At 41.5% G+C, this 20120-nt stretch overlaps 1 protein-coding gene across 2 annotated transcripts in view; it reads right to left on the bottom strand.

The window, feature by feature from the left end:
• The window catches only part of tnrc6c2 (trinucleotide repeat containing adaptor 6C2), a 117560-nt gene that overhangs the window by 39956 nt on the left and 57484 nt on the right, over positions 1–20120 (bottom strand). The window contains exon 4 of one of the 2 annotated variants that reach the window (XM_077198991.1): positions 6272–6592. The exons of the other annotated variant lie outside the window; for it this stretch is intronic. Within the exon in view, the coding sequence (XP_077055106.1) occupies positions 6272–6592 (321 nt within the window). The remainder of the gene's footprint in view (positions 1–6271; positions 6593–20120) is intronic. 2 annotated transcript variants of the gene reach the window in all.

Genomic DNA, 20120 nt, shown 5'->3' with positions numbered 1-20120 from the left:
CAATAAACCTTTCTTTTTCTTTATTCCCTTAAATCACTTTTATAATCAATTCATTAATTTAAATAAAAATACCCAATTTTAGTTTGGGCTAAAGCCCCGAATATCCACTGACCCTAGAACCGCCCCTATTTTTGTATCAAATTAAATGCTGAAACGTTCTCAAAGTGACTCATTGCAGCTCTGGAGATGACGCTCTTGTGTAAAGGCAAAAGGCTCATACATTTTACTCATGTAGGCCTATGCCGCCTATCAAAGAGGATGAAAGACTTTTTAATCTCACAATTCTGACTTTAAAGTCACAATTACCTTTTCTTTTCTTTTTTGTATTCAGTGGCGGAAACGGGCATCCATTACAAATGACATAGGCAAGCTACTAAACGTCTTAAACAATATTAATTTTAAAAAGTTTATATAAACTTCACGGACCCCCTGGCAAAGGGTCGCGGACCCCAAGGGGGGGGGTTTGAGAACCACTGCTCTAATTCATATTAATATGAGTGCACAGTCATGGTAGACACAATATATATATATATATATATATATATATATATATATATATAAAGGCCTGGAAAGACAGCTTACTCAAATACAAGGCCGAAATTGTGTCAGCTAGATCTGTTTATCTTTCTCAGATAATTGTCAGCAATCAGAGAAACCCTAAAAAACTGTTTCACTCAATCAACAAGCTGCTTAAAAATCACAGCCTCTCTAATGTTCCTACTTCAACTCACCTTTGTAATATGTTTTTGGAGTTTTTTACCACCAAAATAGACAATATACGTAACCACATTGTTGCCACTCATACCATTGCTGCCTCCTCCTCAAATACTTTTGCATTTTCTGGTGTCTCTCTCTCTAACTTTGCAATTCATGACTCCCAGTCTCTGTGTAATACGGTTTCAAAACTGAAAGCCTCAACTTCTAGAGTTGATCCGATACCATCTTGTCTTTTTAAATCATGTTTTGATTCCCTCTCTCCTGTTGTTTTGAGAATTATCAATAACTCTCTGTGCACTGGAGTTGTGCCAGCAGCACTTAAAATTGCTGCTGTCACCCCTGTACCAAAAACTAACAACATGGACTTTGATAATCTGAATGATTTTCGTCCCATCTCTAATCTTCCATTCCTCGCCAAATTTTGGAACAAACAGTGGCTTCTCAACTACTTTCTCATCTTTCCTCTAATGATCTTTTTGAGCCACTTCAGTCTGGATTTCGGAAACGACACAGCACTGAGACAGCGCTGGTCAAAGTGACTAATGATTTGTTAATGGCTTCTGATTCTGGCCGTCTATCTATACTGATTCTGTTTGATCTTAGTGCCGCTTTTGACACTATAGATCACTCTATTTTAATCAACCGCTTAGAGACCATCTTTGGAGTTTCTGATTCTGCATTAGAGTGGTTTAAGTCCTACCTCTCTGGTCGTAAGCAGTTTGTTGTGATGGGTGATTGCAAGTCTGAGGTCGGTGTGGTGCACTCTGGGGTTCCCCAGGGATCAGTTTTGGGCCCGTTACTTTTTAGTATTTACATTTTTCCATTTGGCCAACTTTTAAGAACACTTGGTCTTAACTTTCACTTTTATGCCGATGACACTCAGTTCTATATACATTCAAAACCTGATGTCAAAATGCCTGTGTCTTTTCTTTCTCAATGTTTTACTGAGATTAAGAAATGGATGTCTGAAAATCTTCTCTGTCTAAACAGTGATAAGACTGAAGTGATGCTTATTGGTTCACCTCATCAGTTGTGTAAAGCAGAGTCCATAACCTTAAGTGTGGATGGCTCTGCTTTGAAATTGCAAACTAAACTAAAAAATCTGGGGGTGATATTTGACGCCAATTTAACATTTGACCATCATGTTCGTAACACAGTAAAAACATCATTTTTTCATCTCAGAAACATTGCCAAATTACGCTCTATGTTGACTTTCTCTGTGGCTGAAAAGTTAATCAAAACTTTTGTTTTTTCACGTATTGATTATTGTAATGCTTTGCTGGCTGGAGCTTCTAAAGTTACCCTAGGTAAATTACAGTTGGTACAAAATTCGGCTGCAAGGGTTCTGAATGGGACCACTGCAAGGGAGCACATCACACCTATCCTGGGAAAATTGCACTGGCTTCCTGTTAGTTTTTCGTATTGATTTTAAAATTCTCATGCTCACCTATAAGGCCTTGAATAACTTGGCCCCTCAATATTTGTGTGAGCTCTTAACCCCCTACACTCCTACACGTGCTTTACGAACTTCTGAAGCTGATCTTTTAACTGTCCAAACACCACGGCTAAAAACTATGGGTGATCGGGCTTTTTCTTCTTTGGCTCCTAAATTGTGGAATTCCCTGCCCTCAGAGATTAGGAATGCAGAATCCCTTAGTGTTTTTAAATCGTCTCTTAAAACTTACTTTTTTAGGGTGGCTTTTATGTGATTCGTGTGATTACTGTGTTTGTTATTATATTGGCTTTCTATTTTTATTGCTTGTTTAGTTTTTACTGCCTAGACTGTTGACTGAAAGTTTATTATATAACACAACATTACATACAAAGCCTAATATAAAAGGACTAATTGAAAATTAAAGATGTGTTTGTTACATTACATGCAAAAGAAGTTGCTGTTATCTGTAGCAGAAATTAACAAGGCATACTATCACTGAGTTTAAAAGATTGCTTGATTTAGTATTATCAAAGAAGAAACAATTGAGTTGAAATGTATAATATGATATCTTAGGTAGTTATCAAATACAGATTACCAGGGACTTTAAGTCACATATAAATAAATGTTAGACCATATTTGATTTAATAAGAACCTATAACACAAATTCTGTAATGATACCAGTAAGTTCCTACTGTTACTACTGCACAACTGCTAATGCTTGCTACAAAAATGTCAAAAACAGAAAAACAGAAATAGCGTAAAAAAAAACGCCATATTTTTTTTATGGAGTTCAGGCAATCCAGCAACCCATTCTCCTGCAGACAGGCACTCTCAGGGACACCATTTTATCAGAGCTGAAATGCAGCCAGCCAAGAGAACAACGCTGCTGTCTACAATTCTGTTTCTCTTGCTTTTATTCCCTTTTTCACTTTCTTCTCACACACCCTCCTCTGCTTGCTCTCACTTTTAGTCACATTCATTCTCCCCACGGTGAGAAAAGAGAGAGAAAATAAAGACTGCATGATAAATTCATAACACATAAGGCTTTTTCCCTTTACCTTGTTACTCAAACATCCTGGACAAAACAAAACATAAAAGGCAGGAAATGGGAGTTTGTACACCTAAAGAGTGGCTCCACATAACTAGTCTCAAAAAGCCAGCGAGATAAATGCTGTGACCATTTCACCTGGTGAAAGCCCAGAAAGGAGAATTTCCAGACTTTGGAAAATTACACCAGCAGAACCGGCACCGGAGCGCATTCTCACAGCTGATGCTGAAACTACAGCCAGACCAGCACAGCACTATCTGGCCCAACCAAATTATACAATTATACAAGAAGATGGAACTCTATTTACACCTGAAACGAGATTATAAACCAGCAGAATACCTGAGCTGTGTGAAAGAGCATAAAGTGATAGAGAGCCTAACCAGATAGAGGCTGAGTGAGCACTGTCTGGCTGTAAATAGAGGACGGCACAGGCAGAGATGGCAGCCGAGAGAGCAGAGACTGTGTTCGCTGTGCTCTCAGAGAGAGGTGGAGACAGAAGAACACAGAGGACCGAAGAACATTGAAAGACCGACCCAGACAGGTATCAGCTGGGGAGACACCGTGCTGATGAAGCATGTGAGACGAGACCACCTCTAGTTTTGACATGTATGTAGGGCTGCAACTAACGATTATTTTGATAATCGATTAATCGGACGATTATTTTTCCGATTAATCGATTAATCGGATAGAAATTAAATTAGATTTTTTTTATTATAACTAAATAAAACCGTAAATCAGGGTATTTATGTGTAAAAGTGTACTTTAAAAAGTGCAAAAGCCACACATTGAGTTTTACTAATATCAATATTTGCATTGTTTTTAATGATAATTGCTGATGGCAAGTTGACAAACATGATTATTGTTAAAAAAATGATATCCAACATATTATGTTTTAACACAATTTTTGTTAAAACAAATTTACACAGACATGTTGTTCAGATGTGAATATCTGAACTAAAAACAAACTAAAAACATCTAAAATATATAATTAATTTAATTTTTATTTAAAATTAATTATATATAAGGAATATAAGGATAAAGAATATAATATATAAATTGATTAAATAAATATAGAAAGACTGAAAACAATTGTGTGAACGTAGAGCCGCAGTAGATCGCGTTTGAAAAACAATTAAAACTTAGTAGACAAATGCTATAAAAAGAGAACGGAATGGAGGTAACGTTACCCAGCAAGCTAACAGGCTTGAGTAGTGCACAAGCATTCGCTGAAAACCACTGAGTACAGTGACTAAAAAACAATATTTTACTGCTGCTGTTATTAACTGCCTTTATATTTAGTGCTTCTCTTTGTAAAGACCGTTTTAATTTAACCTATTTCTGCGGTAGCGCTATTTTAATCCATCACTTACGTTGCGAGCGAACTGATTGCGCAACCTGATGCTCGAGACAAAATACAGACATCCCAAGATCCCGGAAGTCCCGGGAGTCTCCCGCATATTGATTGCGGCTCCCTGATGCCCGCGAATTAGTTCAAACTCCCGAAATCTAGAGCGCGCAAGCAAGAGCGCGCATGCGAGACAGAAGAGACTGCTCCAAACCGTGTAGCGCGCGCGCTCGGCAGAGCCCCTGAGGGAGAGAGACCTTGCGTGTGTGTGCGTACCAGTAAACGCTCCCCGTGACGTAAGCAGACCAACTAATCGATAATGACATTCGTTGACAACGATTTTCATAATCGATTATAATCGATTTTATCGATTAGTTGTTGCAGCCCTACATGTATGAGATCAAATCTGTAACATAACTTTAGCATCAATTTCAGGATGTCCTTGCCTTTATAGCTACCTTCCCTAGGAATCTAACCCAAAATCTTTGCATTGCTAGCACTATGCTCCACTGTTTAAGGTACAGGAAGGTGGCATTGCTGGATTAAGATGACATGTGAAAAATAAAAAAATTAAGAACCTGTTGCAAGATATTTGCTTGAAAATGCTCCAAAGCAATGTGTCCGATCAGAGTAAGGTAAAGCCGAAACCATACAGACTAATTTCTAGTTATTAGAGTAAAACCATTTAAGAGGTCAATTATGAAAATAAGCAGTTTTGCACAACCCAATATTAAAGGTGCTCATCACTTCTTGTTGACGTTTAAAGTATTGTCAAACAAAACAAAGGCTAGCTAGACACTCCCTCCTCCTCATCCGCGCACTAACCCCCCAAACCCTTCTTATCGGTTATTGGCTGGAACAGTTTGTTATGTTTCGTGGTGCAGGTAAGCCCAGTTTGTTTTTGTTGCCATTTGTGAAGCCTGGGGTGTCTGCAGAGACCGTGTTTTTTTACAGTGTGTCCGGGGGACAGGCAGCTAGCGGATAGTGAGGAGATGTTTGTTGTATGTGACAAAAAATGTTTTGGCCTAAAAAACGCGTGACATCGCTTTGAGCACCTTTAAATCAGTTTTTATATTTACAAATACCAATTTAAAACAAATAAACCTTGTTCTCTGCTTAAACTACATTTTTAAAGGCATTTGAATCCCAGAAACACGTATTTAAAATATTTATAAGCAGAAAATCAAATGTATATGCATCAGTGAAGACAATAATGATCCACGATTTGACAAAGCTATTAGGAGCTATGAAACAGCTGGTGAGCACGTTCCCAGGGATGCCGAGTCCCTTCTGCTCAAGCACTGCTCTTCCACCTGCCGTTAAACCAGATTGGAGTGAATCGCAAACACTCTCAAGCATCAACCAGAGGGGTGTAGAGGAGGGGGTCAGTAAACAATAATTGAAAAAAAAACACTAGAGACAGAGTCCCACAACCTTGCCGCTCCCATGACCTCAGGCAAAGAATGACACTTAAGAGGTCAATACCAGGCTTTGTTAAGGCATAGCAGGGTGGGAGACACAACCCACTGCCATTTAAATCATAGTCCCCGTGGACTTCTACATTCCAGCTGGGCCATGAGGAGGAAGGAAATTTCAATCTAGTAAGACAACCAATGTCAAAAAAACACCACAATGTATCTCTAATCGTACCTGATATTGGTCAAGTGAAAAGCCTGTCAAAATAAATATCTTAGTCTCTCCATCAAAAACAAAACATTATTCTCACCCGTTTGCCGTTTGCTGGTGGGCGTCCCAGGAGGGGAGATGACTCCGGTCTGAGTGCAAGGAGAGGTCGGGGTCAGAGCGGCTGTAGGTAAAGGTTGACCCCTCTTCAATAGCTGCCTCTGCTCCTGCTGTCGGAAGCGTGGAGGAACCTCTTTGTGCACATATCGGGGACTGGACTGCTGCAATGGAGGTAACTGCTGTTGTAGGGCATTACTAGGGTTACGCTTGCCATTGCTGGTGGTGGAGGCAGAGGGTACAGGCAGGTTCAGGGTCAGAATAAGACTTGAAGGGATGCTGGGATTGGGTTTAACAGAGTCTGGCACTGCAAGAGATGGGGAAATATAAAGACGAAGTTTAATTGAGATAAATGAAGTGATGAAATAATAATGTATTAACCTGTTAACTGTCTCCCCCCTTTGGAGCATAGATCAATGATTGCAATTAAATGGTTGTAATTCATGAATGCTTTGGAATATAGGCCTGAGGTCGGTCTTTTTTAAAGACACTCAGGAGATTATTGCAGAAAAAGCACTTAAAAAATTAAAGTGTACAAAAGTTAAAGAAGTTTAAGTTTACTGTAAAGCAATTGTATAGAACTTAATATTTTTATTTTATACAAAAAAATATTTTAGAAAATAATTTGAACTCTAAAATTGGTATAAAATCAAATACATGTCTAACCAGTTATGTTTTAAATTTTAAGGTGATATCACAAAAAAGGAGATACATTTTTTTTACTGTTTCCATGGTAACACAATGTGATACCTAATTTATTATGATTAGTTAAATATAAGATGCGGGAATATAAAAAAGGGTGCCAATTGTCCTGCTACCTGGACATTGACAGTTAACTTGAATACAATATACTCTGGAAGGAAATCTGTAACAACACATTTTCAATGACTATTAATACCAACCCCTAGCTCATTCAGTTCAAGATTATTCACAGGATTCACATCACCGAAAAAAAGATGTTTATAATGGGCTTGAGGGACACAGACATTTGTTCACAGTGCACACTGGGGAGCACAGACGACTATTTTCAGTGACCACAAAACTCTCCGTTATCATGGTTTGTGGAATCCCTCCATCACTCTGTTTACTTAATAACGGCATGGAAGTTGATAATCTCCCAATCAAATACAAAAACCCACTCCTCATTTCTCTAACTTTCGCCAAGAAAGTAATTTTGCAAAAGTCCAAAAACTGTATAAATATCAATCACTGGACTAATATTCTAATAAAGTATTATTACTGGTACCTCAATACATTGCAGATATGCTCACTGAATATAAACATATCACTCAGATCACTAGGATCACATCAGCTTGAAATACCAAGGGTTCACTCTAAGCATGGCGAGTCCGCTTTTAGCTATTATGCCAGCCACAGCTGGAACCAGGTTCCAGAAGAGATCAGATGTGCTCCTACAGTAGTCACATTCAGATCCAGAATCAAAACACATCTGTTTAGCTGTGCATTTACTGAATGAGCACTGTATTTCTTGACATTTGAAAACCATTCCTGCATCATCTTCATATAAATCAGTGACCTGGAACCGAACCAACGCAGTCTCCCAACCACATAATAATGAATAATCTTTTTCCGTTTTACCGTACAGTACTACAATTATTCAGTATGAATGTCCTTTATATGCATGTATGTATATGTGTATGTATATGTATTTTTTTATATATGTGTTTGTGTATGTGTGTGTAGATGCATATATACTTATACATATATGTATAATGTTCAATAAACTTTACTTTTATTTTATTTAAAATCTGCATATTATTACCATTACTACTTATTTTTATTAAAGATGCTGATAGTAGGGATGATGATATTGGTATTATTATTATTATTATAGAATTATTACTCTTCCCTTTGGTTGTTGGCACTGTTGGTTGTGCTCACTGGCAGTTGTGGATCAACCCCCTGACCTAGAGTTTAGAGCAAATGTACGGTGATATTATTGACTGACTCTTTTTTAAAATAAATATTTATATTGTTATTAGTACTATTGTTACTATTGTTGCAGATTGCTAGAGCTAATGCTACTATTGTTGTCATGAATATATGTCATGAATATCATTGTGAATGTTATCATTGATACTATCACCACTAATATTAATATATTGTTGTTGTTGTTGTTGTGATTGTTGGGATGTTTATTACCTTCAATATACTGATACTACCGGAATGCCACTATCTATACTTGCGTCACAGAAAGGATCTTGTGTGGCTACATACACCACTTTGTCGATGACTGTGTTGGGCTGCTTTGTATTTCGTTGTTTTTGTTTTGTTTTTGTGCTTTTTCTCTCTTCTCTCTTCTGTATTGTATAAATGTGTCACTGACTTCTTACCCTGTATGTGTTACTGTTTTGTAAATTTGCACAAAAAAAACAAAAAAACTTGAATACAATAAAACTGGAAACATCTTATTAATAGTCTGTGTCAGATTGTAAAGCTGCACTAGAGAAGATTCACTGAATAAAAACAAATTAAGCGAGTACATTACAAAATCCATTTTGAAATTCATATTTCGCCTTATCCTGATTCACTACAGTAAGTCTAAAATATTAATATCAATGCATAATAAATCAGCCCCCATATCGGCGATGTTCATTTTCAAATTTGTTGTTGCATCGATAAGACAATTAGACGGATATATTAAAGCAGATAAATAATAGATTATGTCCTGCAGCTGAGACACTTAGCCATGATGGTTTTGAATTGCTTGAAATATGATTGGAATCATATACTAGTGGTCGGGTGTTGTTGTTTTTTTGATGGCCGATGCCGATATCTTAGAGAGCAATATATATATATATATATATATATATATATATATATACAGGTCCTTCTCAAAAAATTAGCATATTGTGATAAAGTTCATTATTTTCCATTATGTAATGATAAAAATTAAACTTTCATATATTTTAGATTCATTGCACACCAACTGAAATATTTCAGGTCTTTTATTGTTTTAATACTGATGATTTTGGCATACAGCTCATGAAAACCCAAAATTCCTGTCTCAAAAAATTAGCATATCATGAAAAGGGTCTCTAAACAAGCTAATAACCTAATCATCTGAATCAACTAATTAACTCTAAACACCTGCAAAAGATTCCTGAGGCTTTTAAAAACTCCCAGCCTGTTTCATTACTCAAAACCGCAATCATGGGTAAGACTGCCGACCTGACTGCTGTCCAGAAGGCCATCATTGACACCCTCAAGCAAGAGGGTAAGACACAGAAAGAAATTTCTGAACAAATAGGCTGTTCCCAGAGTGCTGTATCAAGGCACCTCAGTGGGAAGTCTGTGGGAAGGAAAAGTGTGGCAAAAAACGCTGCACAACGAGAAGAGGTGACCGGACCCTGAGGAAGATTGTGGAGAAGGACCGATTCCAGACCTTGGGGACCTGCGGAAGCAGTGGACTGAGTCTGGAGTAGAAACATCCAGAGCCACCGTGCACAGGCGTGTGCAGGAAATGGGCTACAGGTGCCGCATTCCCCAGGTCAAGCCACTTTTGAACCAGAAACAGCGGCAGAAGCGCCTGACCTGGGCTACAGAGAAGCAGCACTGGACTGTTGCTCAGTTTTGCATGTCATTCGGAAATCAAGGTGCCAGAGTCTGGAGGAAGACTGGGGAGAAGGAAATGCCAAAATGCTTGAAGTCCAGTGTCAAGTACACACAGTCAGTGATGGTCTGGGGTGCCATGTCAGCTGCTGGTGTTGGTCCACTGTGTTTTATCAAGGGCAGGGTCAATGCAGCTAGCTATCAGGAGATGTTGGAGCACTTCATGCTTCCATCTGCTGAAAAGCTTTATGGAGATGAAGATTTCATTTTTCAGCACGACCTGGCACCTGCTCACAGTGCCAAAACCACTGGTAAATGGTTTACTGACCATGGTATTACTGTGCTCAATTGGCCTGCCAACTCTCCTGACCTGAACCCCATAGAGCATCTGTGGGATATTGTGAAGAGAAAGTTGAGAGACGCAAGACCCAACACTCTGGATGAGCTTAAGGCCGCTATCGAAGCATCCTGGGCCTCCATATCACCTCAGCAGTGCCACAGGCTGATTGCCTCCATGCCACGCCGCATTGAAGCAGTCATTTCTGCAAAAGGATTCCCGACCAAGTATTGACTATTGAGTGCATCACTGAACATAATTATTTGAAGGTTGACTTTTTTTTTGTATTAAAAACACTTCTTTTATTGATCGGATGAAATATGCTAATTTTTTGAGATAGGAATTTTGGGTTTTCATGAGCTGTATGCCAAAATCATCAGTATTAAAACAATAAAAGACCTGAAATAGTTCAGTTGGTGTGCAATGAATCTAAAATATATGAAAGTTTAATTTTTATCATTACATTATGGAAAATAATGAACTTTATCACAATATGCTAATTTTTTGAGAAGGACCTGTATATACACACACACTTTATTTGTATTTTAATTAATCAATATTTAATAATTATAAATAAATTGGGAAACAAATCTTTAAAATAAACATGATTATACTTTAGATGGCAACTTATCTGCAATCCTATAACACTATTTTTCACAAATAAAGAAATTGTTTACAAATATATGAATATGTAAATAAAAAGGAAGTAAACCCAACAGGGTTGTCAATCTACACAACATCAGTAATCTAGTAATTTCATGGACACTGGTAATCATATTTTTTCAAATAAAAGACAAGGTAACGCTAATTTTACATATAGGAGAGTGAAGACAATATGAATATGACACAGTGGGCAACTGGATATAGCACAGCATATTTTAAAATTGAAGGATTTCAAGTTTTTTTATCGTGTCTCCTGTGAAGCTGATCTTCTGTTCACATTCCCACACTTCGCACGAACCGACCGTCACTCGCAGTAACACGTTTATGCAGGCTACAAATGCACACTTCACAAGATATCACAGCTGGATTCGATAAAATCTGCAAGGTTTGTGAAATTAAATATTTATTAGATATTCAGAGATTTGTTTAAATGATGTAAATGGGCATTTGCTGAAGTAAGACGTAAATGAGAAAGTATTTTAGCCTGATTGTTTGCCTTTTCTGTAACAAATAATTTAAAAGCAAACGCTTTACTTTTTCGCATACTATTTACTTTCTTTGTTTACCAGTTCTGTCTAACAAAGTATAACTGTACGTTCACACCGCCGCCGACTTGAGCTTCCAAAGCTACTGGAAGTCATTCATTTTTCAATGGAAGCTGGCTTCTCTCAGCTGCAAGGAGCGTCAAATCCATCGGCGTCGCGTTTTGAGCATCAATCAGAAAGTTGAAAGTAGCTCAACTTTATGGTAATGAGCTATGACGCGGTTCAGCGGCAAGCAGCGGCAAAACGGCAGCAACCAATCGGAATATAGACGTCCTTCGCGGTGGCTGATTCTGGGAGAAACATACGATGTAAACTTTCTGTCCTACCGAAACAGTTCCGAGAAAATGGAGGAGAAGCTAATCATCACCGTTCCTGGGTTTCCTATCATTTATGATATGACGTTGTTTGCATATAGATAACAGTCCTAGAGGGTGTCATGAACCCAAAATCTCCGAAACCGACGTCTTTTCCGCAAATACAATACAACAGCACCAAACACAACAACTTTGCGATGATCCATAATGATCCAGTAATACACATTTGAGGATGAGCGCAACTTTTATAGGACATATTTACGAACGCTCGTTATAAGCGGGAATGCAATTAATTTGCTCACGGTAATAATAATAATAATAATTATTTATTTTATTTTTTTCCCCGACCAAATGTGACCAAAACGGTTATAAAAATGCTGTCATTATAAATGGTTTCTAGTGTCAATGTATTGCTTGTTTTTTCTGTTTACATTTCATGTTGTGACACTTTCCTTCTCTCGAACATAGAATGCTGCTACGTCAGAGTGGCCAAAGTGTCAACAAGCTTCCCCGTACTTTTTGACAAGCGTCCTTGACAGGGCGTCCAGAGTTTCTTTGCCGCTCAAGTCAGAGGTTGTGTCTACGTACAGTAATGAAGACGGAGAATGTGAGTGAGCGCTGTCTCTGTGTGATCAGACGCTGCCGTTCTCTTCTCAGGCGCTGGTGTCCTCAGCGCCGCCCGTCAAAGTAAAAGTCCAGAGAGCCGTTAAAATAAAAGTCCCGCTTCCAACACATCGGCAAATCAAAAAAGGAAAACTTATCGGTCGATGCCGAAATTGTAAAAATGCCAAATATTGGCCAAAAACACTACTGTATAAGAATGTTGTGAATTCTTTGTATGTCTGTGTGTTAACGCATTGTTATACACAAATCCGGCGAAATACGGAAGTAAAGCAGCGCCGCCATTACTGCGTGCCTTGCTGCTCTATGGCTGCTAAGGAAGTAGCGTTGGTCCCATAGACGGCTGTAGCAGATGTTAACTGTACGAAATGTTATTTCTATGTAGATTTTTTTTAGTACGTATGCGGTCCAGTGATGCCGGTAAGAGCGTGTAGTTGGCTGTTTTAACAAGAAATAAAACGTTTCCGGTTACTTATGGGAACAGTATAGAATCCCGCCGTGGCAGCCAAAACAAACCACTGACACAGATCCAAAAACCCAAGACCGCCCTCCCAGTATGCAAGCCTCCGATAGGCTGAGATTGGCCAATAGCGAACCTCTAACCTCTGAAAGGCCCAAAGGGACCAATCACAAGCTTACAAAACACTGCCAGAATTTGCATATCCCGAGCAGTATAACCGGGGGAAAGTTTGCACTGACGATCAACAGGGCAACAACAACAGTAAGAGAAGGCCAACGCCTAGCGGTGGCAACAGATTAAAACACACAAAAGCACAGAACAACTCATGAGCAAAGCGCAGAGCAGCTCTAAATGCTGTGTACACAATCAACTCACCGAAAGCACTCGAGACGCTACAGAGGGCAAATCCAACTTATAAAACCTGGCAAACGTGTTCTGAGAAGACCAGCCAGCCGCAAGACATAAATCCTGAATAGACATCCCTTCAGTCCAGGCCCACGAGGAGGCCACCGCCCTAGTCGAATGAGCCTTGACGTTAAGGGGACATTCCTGCCCCAGGCAGTCATAAGCCAAAACAATAGCGTCCACAATCCAGTGAGCAAGCCTCTGTTTAGAGACTCCCCGTCCCTTGTTGCACCCGCCAAAGCACACAAACAGCTGGTCCGAATCCCGAAAAACAGCCGAGCGCGAAATGTATTCCCGAATTGCTCTGACTGGGCAAATAGCACTCTGAGCATCCGAACCCTGAGAGGTTGATGGCTCAGCAGACAGTGCCGGCAGAGAAACTATCTGCGCTCTGAACGGGGTATTGAGCGACTTAGGGACATAGCCCGGCCTCGGTCTGAGAGTTACATTACAGTTTCCCGGCCCAAAGCGAATACAATCTTCACTTACAGAGAAAGCCTGTAAATCCCCAACCCGCTTCGCCGAAGCGAGAGCGAGAAGCAGCGCCGTTTTAACCGAAAGCTCCTTAATGGCAATAGAAGCGAATAGGGCTCAAAAGGCGGTCGTGACAATGCCTCCAAGACCAAAGCTAAATCCCACGGCGGCACCGAAGGCGGCCGTGCAGGGCGTAATCTCCTAGCTCCATTGAGGAACTGTGTCACCGACGCATGTCTGCCGATAGACTGTCCGTCAACATGGGGGTGAAACGTTGCAATAGCGGCCACATATACCTTTAGAGTGGATGGAAGGCTCCCTTCATCCATCCTGTGCTGAAGAACGCGCAGAATAACCGACACAGAGCAGTTCGTTGGGTCTATACCGTCATCCTGACACCATTTTGAGATTCATTTTGCAATTCAAAACTCGCGAGTGTAGCGCATCCCGCCCGCTCAGCGACCCTGCAGCGGCCACACATGAAGGCTCCACAGTCCGGGGCTGTGATGCCAGATCGTTCCGCTCGCCTGAGACAGCAGGTCCTTCCTGAGCGGAATCTCCCATGGCTGCCCTGCCAGTAACTCCACCAAATCCGCGAACCAAGGCTGATTCGGCCAGTTCGGGGCTACCAGAGTCACCAACGCCTTCTCCTCCCTGATTTTTCACAACACCATGGGCAAGATTTTCACCGGAGGAAAAGCATAGAGACATCCTTTCGGCCACCACGCAGTTAGCGCGTCCATCTCCTGAGGGGAACGGGACAGCGAAAAGAACATCTGACAATGCGTGTTCTCGCTCGTCGCAAAGAGGTCGACCTCCGCCCTGCCGAAACGATTCCATATCAGCTGAACCATCCCGGGGTGAAGCCTCCATTCCCCTTGAGGAATCCCGCTCCTCGAGAGCATATCCGCCCCGCGATTTAGAACACCGGGGATGTGCGCCGCTCTCACCGAGAGGAAAAACCGGTCCGCCCACAGCAGAAGGGATTCTGCCTGCTTGAAGAGAGCTAGAGAGACCGCTTCTAGCTTCAAGCTATTTATGTGCCACTCCATCTGCCTCTCTGACCACCGACCCGAGGCGGGCTTGCCCAAGCAGATCGCTCCCCATCCGGTGGACGAAGCATCCGTCAGGATCTCCACGCGCCGCGTCACTAAACCCATAGGGACGCCTGAATTGAAGAGATCTGGGTTCTTCCATGGGCCCATGGTGCAGGCGCATCCACGGGTGACCATAATGCGCTTGTGGCCGGAATACCACGCACTCGGGGGAACGCGCGTTTTCAGCCAGTGTTGAAGCGGTCTTATATGCAGCAGCCCCAGATGACACACTGAAGAAGCCGCTGCCATCCGTCCCAATAGCCTCTGAAATTCCTTCAGTGGGACGAGCTTAGGGCTGGGAAAAAAATCGATTTGAAATAAAAATCGAGTTGGTAGGTCAAATCGATTCACATTTTCAAAAAAATCGATTTTTTAGATTTTTTTTCTCTCCCTCATCAGTATAGCATATACATTTTGCATTCGCCAAATCTTCCTTCAGAGTTTCCGTAGCACGCTCCCTACGGCGCAACCCTCTGCCACTCCCCCGACGGCAGCGTATTCATATACAAACAACAACATGGCAGAAAGAGAGCAGCTCCTTCCGAAGAAATGCTCATCGACGTCAGTAGTGTGGAGTTGGTATGGATTTACAGAATCTGATGAGGAACAGAAAATACCTCGATGCAAACTTTGTCTAAAGGCTGTTGTTGTTGCTGGTAGCAGTACGACAAATCTGTTTCAGCATTTAAAGCGAAAACATGCGGCTGAGTGGGAGAAGTGTCGCCGCCTTCGATCAGAAAACGACTCTAGTGGCGTTAGCGCTAGCACCCCGTTAGCAAAGCAAACAACTCTTCAACAAAGCTTTTCAAGCAGTGTACCATATGAGAAGAGCGGGGCAAGGTGGAAAGCCATAACGGAGGCAATTACCCTCTACATAGCTACGGATATGCTGCCAGTTTACTCTGTTGAGAAGAGAGGGTTTAACAACTTGCTGAAAGTTTTGGACGCTCGATATACAGTACCCAGCCGCAAGTATTTCTCTGATGTTGCTCTTCCTCAGCTGTATAACAACACTCGGCAAAAGATAATAAGCGAGTTGAAGGGAATTGACTTTTACGCTGCCACTACTGACCTGTGGTCGAGCCGAACCATGCAGCCTTACATGTGTCTTACGGTTCATTATGTCAGCGAGAGCTGGGAGATGCGAAGCGTCTGTCTCCAAACGTCATATTTCCCTCAGGACCATACGGGCCAAACTATTGCACAAGAGTTAAAGGATGCTCTGAACTCCTGGGGCCTTTCAGAGGAGCGCCTTTCCTGTATGACGACCGACAGTGGCTCCAATGTAATCAGGGCTATGAAGGACAATAATTGGCCAAACCTCAAGTGCTTTGGACATCGACTGCACAATGCTGTCGGTAAGTTTGTGTGAAAATAAGTTTATATTTTTTCAACTCAACATTGTTATATGCATTTCCCCTGACTATTTTAAAAGGTAGTTTTTTGGTCAATACTACTAGTACTACACTGATTTATCTATTACCATTTAAGACTATATGGTATAAGTATGGTGTTACAATAAATATGGGGAAAAATACATTTCTAAAATAAAGATACAAATAATTTGTATTTTGTACCTTAGCTGTGTGTGTAGGGAATGTTTAAAAAATGTACACTTACTAAAACTAAATATTGTTTTTGTTTTTTTGTTTTTTTTTATTATAGTGAATGGTGTGAAAGATGAACGGATTGACCGTGCCATTGGAGTGTGTAAAAAGGCAGTTTCTGCTTTTTCATACAGTTGGAAAAAAAGACGGGACATGGCAGAGGTTCAGGCAGAGCTGGGTCTTCCTCCTCATCAACTGGTAACCGAGTCACTGACAAGATGGGGTTCGCGCCAAAAAATGATTGATCGTCTTCTCGAACAAGAGAGAGCCATCGTCCGTGTTCTGGGTGCTGATAAAAAGACCCGCCATCTTGTTCCTACATGGCAAGATCTGGAGGTTTTAGATGCCACAAATAAAGCGATCAAACCCCTTCAGGACTTTACTGACGCGTTGTCCGGAGAATCTTATGTAAGCGTTTCATACATTAAACCTGTGCTGCATCTGTTCAAAACAAGTCTCCTTCAGCGAGGAGAGAAAGATGTAGATCTCACCGCTACAATAAAAAGAAACATTATGTGCTACCTTGAACAGAAATACAGTGACCCTGAGAATGACGAGCTCCTGGACATGGCTTCTCTAATGGATCCACGGTTCCGTACCACCTACATTACCCTGGACAAGTTGGACATTGTTAAGAAAAGAGCGGTCACTGAGCTTTCTGACCTCTGCTCAGAGGAAGAAGGTCCTACTGTACAAATGTGTCAAGAAGAGAGCCCACCTAAGAAGAAAACTTTAGCTGCCTTCTTCAAGAAAGCAGCACCTGCTGCATCACTGTCCCACCAGTCAACAAAGGAGAAAAAAGAAGCAGAGCTCACCTCCTACTTACTGGGTCCTGAGGTGGATCCTGACACTAACCCACTTGAGTGGTGGAAGCAGCATCAGCCCAACTTCACAAGACTCAGTCATCTGGCAAAAAAATACCTGGCCATTCCAGCAACTAGCGCCCCATCGGAGAGGGTCTTTAGTGTGGGTGGGGGTATTGTCACCTGTAACCGAGCTTGCCTCAAGCCTGCTGTAGTTGATAGGCTAATTTTCCTCGCAAAGAATGTTTAAAATGCAATTAAAATGCATTTTATGTTGTTTAAAATGCATGTTTAAAATGCATTTTTTATGGAGAGTGGTGTTACTGTTCAACTGTACATGTTCAATTCCATTAAGAGTTACCTCATGATTTTTTGTTGTTTTATTAGCTCAATCCAAATACATTACAAATAATTTGGATGTTGCACAATCTTTGTTGCACACTGAACAGTGACAGTGCAATGTTGTTCATGTTGATGCACTTTAATTAAATACAATAAATCATTATGATTTTTTGTTGTTTTATTAGCTCAATCCAAATACGCTACAAATAATTTGGATCTTGCACAATCTTTGTTGCACAGTGACAGTGCAATTTTGTTTATGTTGATGCACTAATTAAATACAATAAATATATATTTTCAAAATATATTTACAGTTTGCAGTTATTTTGTTTTAAATGGAAGGGGGGGGGGGGGGGGGAAATCGAATCGAAAATCGTAAATCGAGTTTTTTATAAAAAAAATCGCAGATTTTTTTGGGGGGGAAAATCGCCCAGCCCTAGACGAGCTTGCCAGGTCTGAAGAGACCGAGAGAAGAGCTCAGAGCCTCCGCTCGCTCGGGGGTAGTGGTGCAACGGATCATCATTGATCCGTGATCCGTTCGGATCTATATCTTAGGTTCGGCACACAAGTGATCCGCGGATTGATTTATGAAAAAAAAAAAAAAGTTGTGCGCATGCGGCATGTTCAGTCCACACGCAGCGTGGTCATGGCGAGCGGAGGAATAGAGGAGCTTGAACGCCCCGCGTCCCCTGTATGGGAGCATTTTGGCTTCCCTGTCAAATATAATGATGAAGGAAAGAGGTTAGTGGATAAAACCGTGTGTAGGCACTGTGGCAGCATGGCCACGCATTTGAAGCGACATCGCCCCGATGTTTCACTGACAGGAGAGAAAACATTCGCGCAGCACTACCAGGCTCTCGCTCGTCCCTCTCTCTCTCGCGTGCGCGCTCTCTCTCCCTCATATGAGGCGCAGTCTAGGGCTTAAAAAAAATCAAACTTCATTCACGCACACATAAAACACTTGCATACACATATATTAAGTAGTCAAACATACATGTATACTGCTGAATGCTCAAACAAATGCATATGAATTGCACAAAGACACACCTAAAGTCGCTCTCGCACATAACGTTACACGCAAACTCTACACACACGAGATGCGCGCACAAACAAACTCTCCATGCACATACTCATATGAGACACGCGCGCACACACACAAAGTCCACGCACCTACTCATATGAGACGCGCGCGCGCACACACAAACTCCACGCACCTACTCATATGAGACGCGAGCACACACACACACACACAAACTCGCGCACAAACTCAATGAGACACGAGTACACACAAACTCCGCGCACACACTCATATGAGACGCATGCTCACACAGTAGCCTACATGATGCATATGATTCTCAGTGTGAACACATTGGTAAGTGCATTTTTTGTTAACAGAGAATGAGAGTCCATTGCTTTGGTTTTTGGTTGTTTTGTTCATATATTTAAAATGTTTTCAGTGTTAAATAGTCTTTAGAAATAAAAGTTTATTGATCTTTGAAAAGGTGTACCTGCATTATTATGCCATTATCATTATTTTAGATGAAAATGGTCTCAGAACGACAATATTATCGTTTATCATCAATATTATAGTTTAGCGCAATAATTTCTTGGACAATTTATAGTCCAGCAAAATGTGTTATCGTGACAGGCCTAGCTATCATTTGTGTTTATAGGTGCAGACATGAGGCCTTTTTTTTTTTTGCTGATCCGAAAAATGATCCGATCCGTGACTCTGATCCGAGAAACGATCGGAACCCTGAGTTTTTCCGTTGCACCCCGAGTCAGGGGAGAGGCGCGCTCTCATTCTCACCAATCCAAGCATACTCCCAGGAAAGTGGAAGTCTGCCTCGGTGTGAGCACACTTTTCTGGAAGTTCGCCCTCAAACCGAGCGTCTCCAAGTGACGAAGGAGGACTTCCACATGGCTGACCAGCGTTTCTTTTGACTGCGCGAGAACCAGCCAGTCATCCAGATAATTCAAAACGCGCATCCCGCTCGATCTGAAGGGTGAAAGTGCCGCGTCTATGCATTTTGAAAATGTTTGAGGAGCGAGGGCTTGCCCAAACGGGAGCACCGTGTATTGGTACACCGAATTCTCGAACGCAAACCTCAGGAATCGCCTGTGACGCTTTACTATCTGGATATGAAAGTGAGCATCCTTTAAATCCACCGAAGCGAACCAATCCCCGGGGCGAATTTGCGCCAGGATTTGCTTCAGAGTAGTCATCCTGAAGGCGCGCTTGTGAAGCACTCTGTTGACGGGTCTCAGATCCAGTATAGGGCGGAGACCCCCTCCTTTCTTCGGCACTATGAAGTAGCGGCTGTAGAACCCGCTCTCCCGCTCGCTCGGGGGAACCGGTTCTATCGCTTCTTTCTCGAGCAGGCTGCACACTTCCTGCCTCAGTACGTGAGCACTTTAGGGCAAAGTTAATGACTGAATTACGCCGCGAAAGCGAGGTGGCCTGCGTTTGAACTGAAGTATGTACCCGTGCCGAATTACATTCAACACCCACGACGAAATGCCCGGAATAGCTTCCCACGCTGTCAGGGAATGACTGAGTGTGGGCCGAACTAAACCGCTTCCCGCGAGGTGCC

Source organism: Siphateles boraxobius, unplaced genomic scaffold (genome assembly GCF_051911475.1).
Source record: "Siphateles boraxobius isolate OS27281-9 unplaced genomic scaffold, OSU_SipBor_1 41, whole genome shotgun sequence".
Classification (NCBI taxonomy): domain Eukaryota; kingdom Metazoa; phylum Chordata; class Actinopteri; order Cypriniformes; family Leuciscidae; genus Siphateles; species Siphateles boraxobius.
The sequence above is the reverse complement of the archived record's forward strand: the minus strand, read 5'-3'. Positions and strand labels throughout refer to the sequence as shown.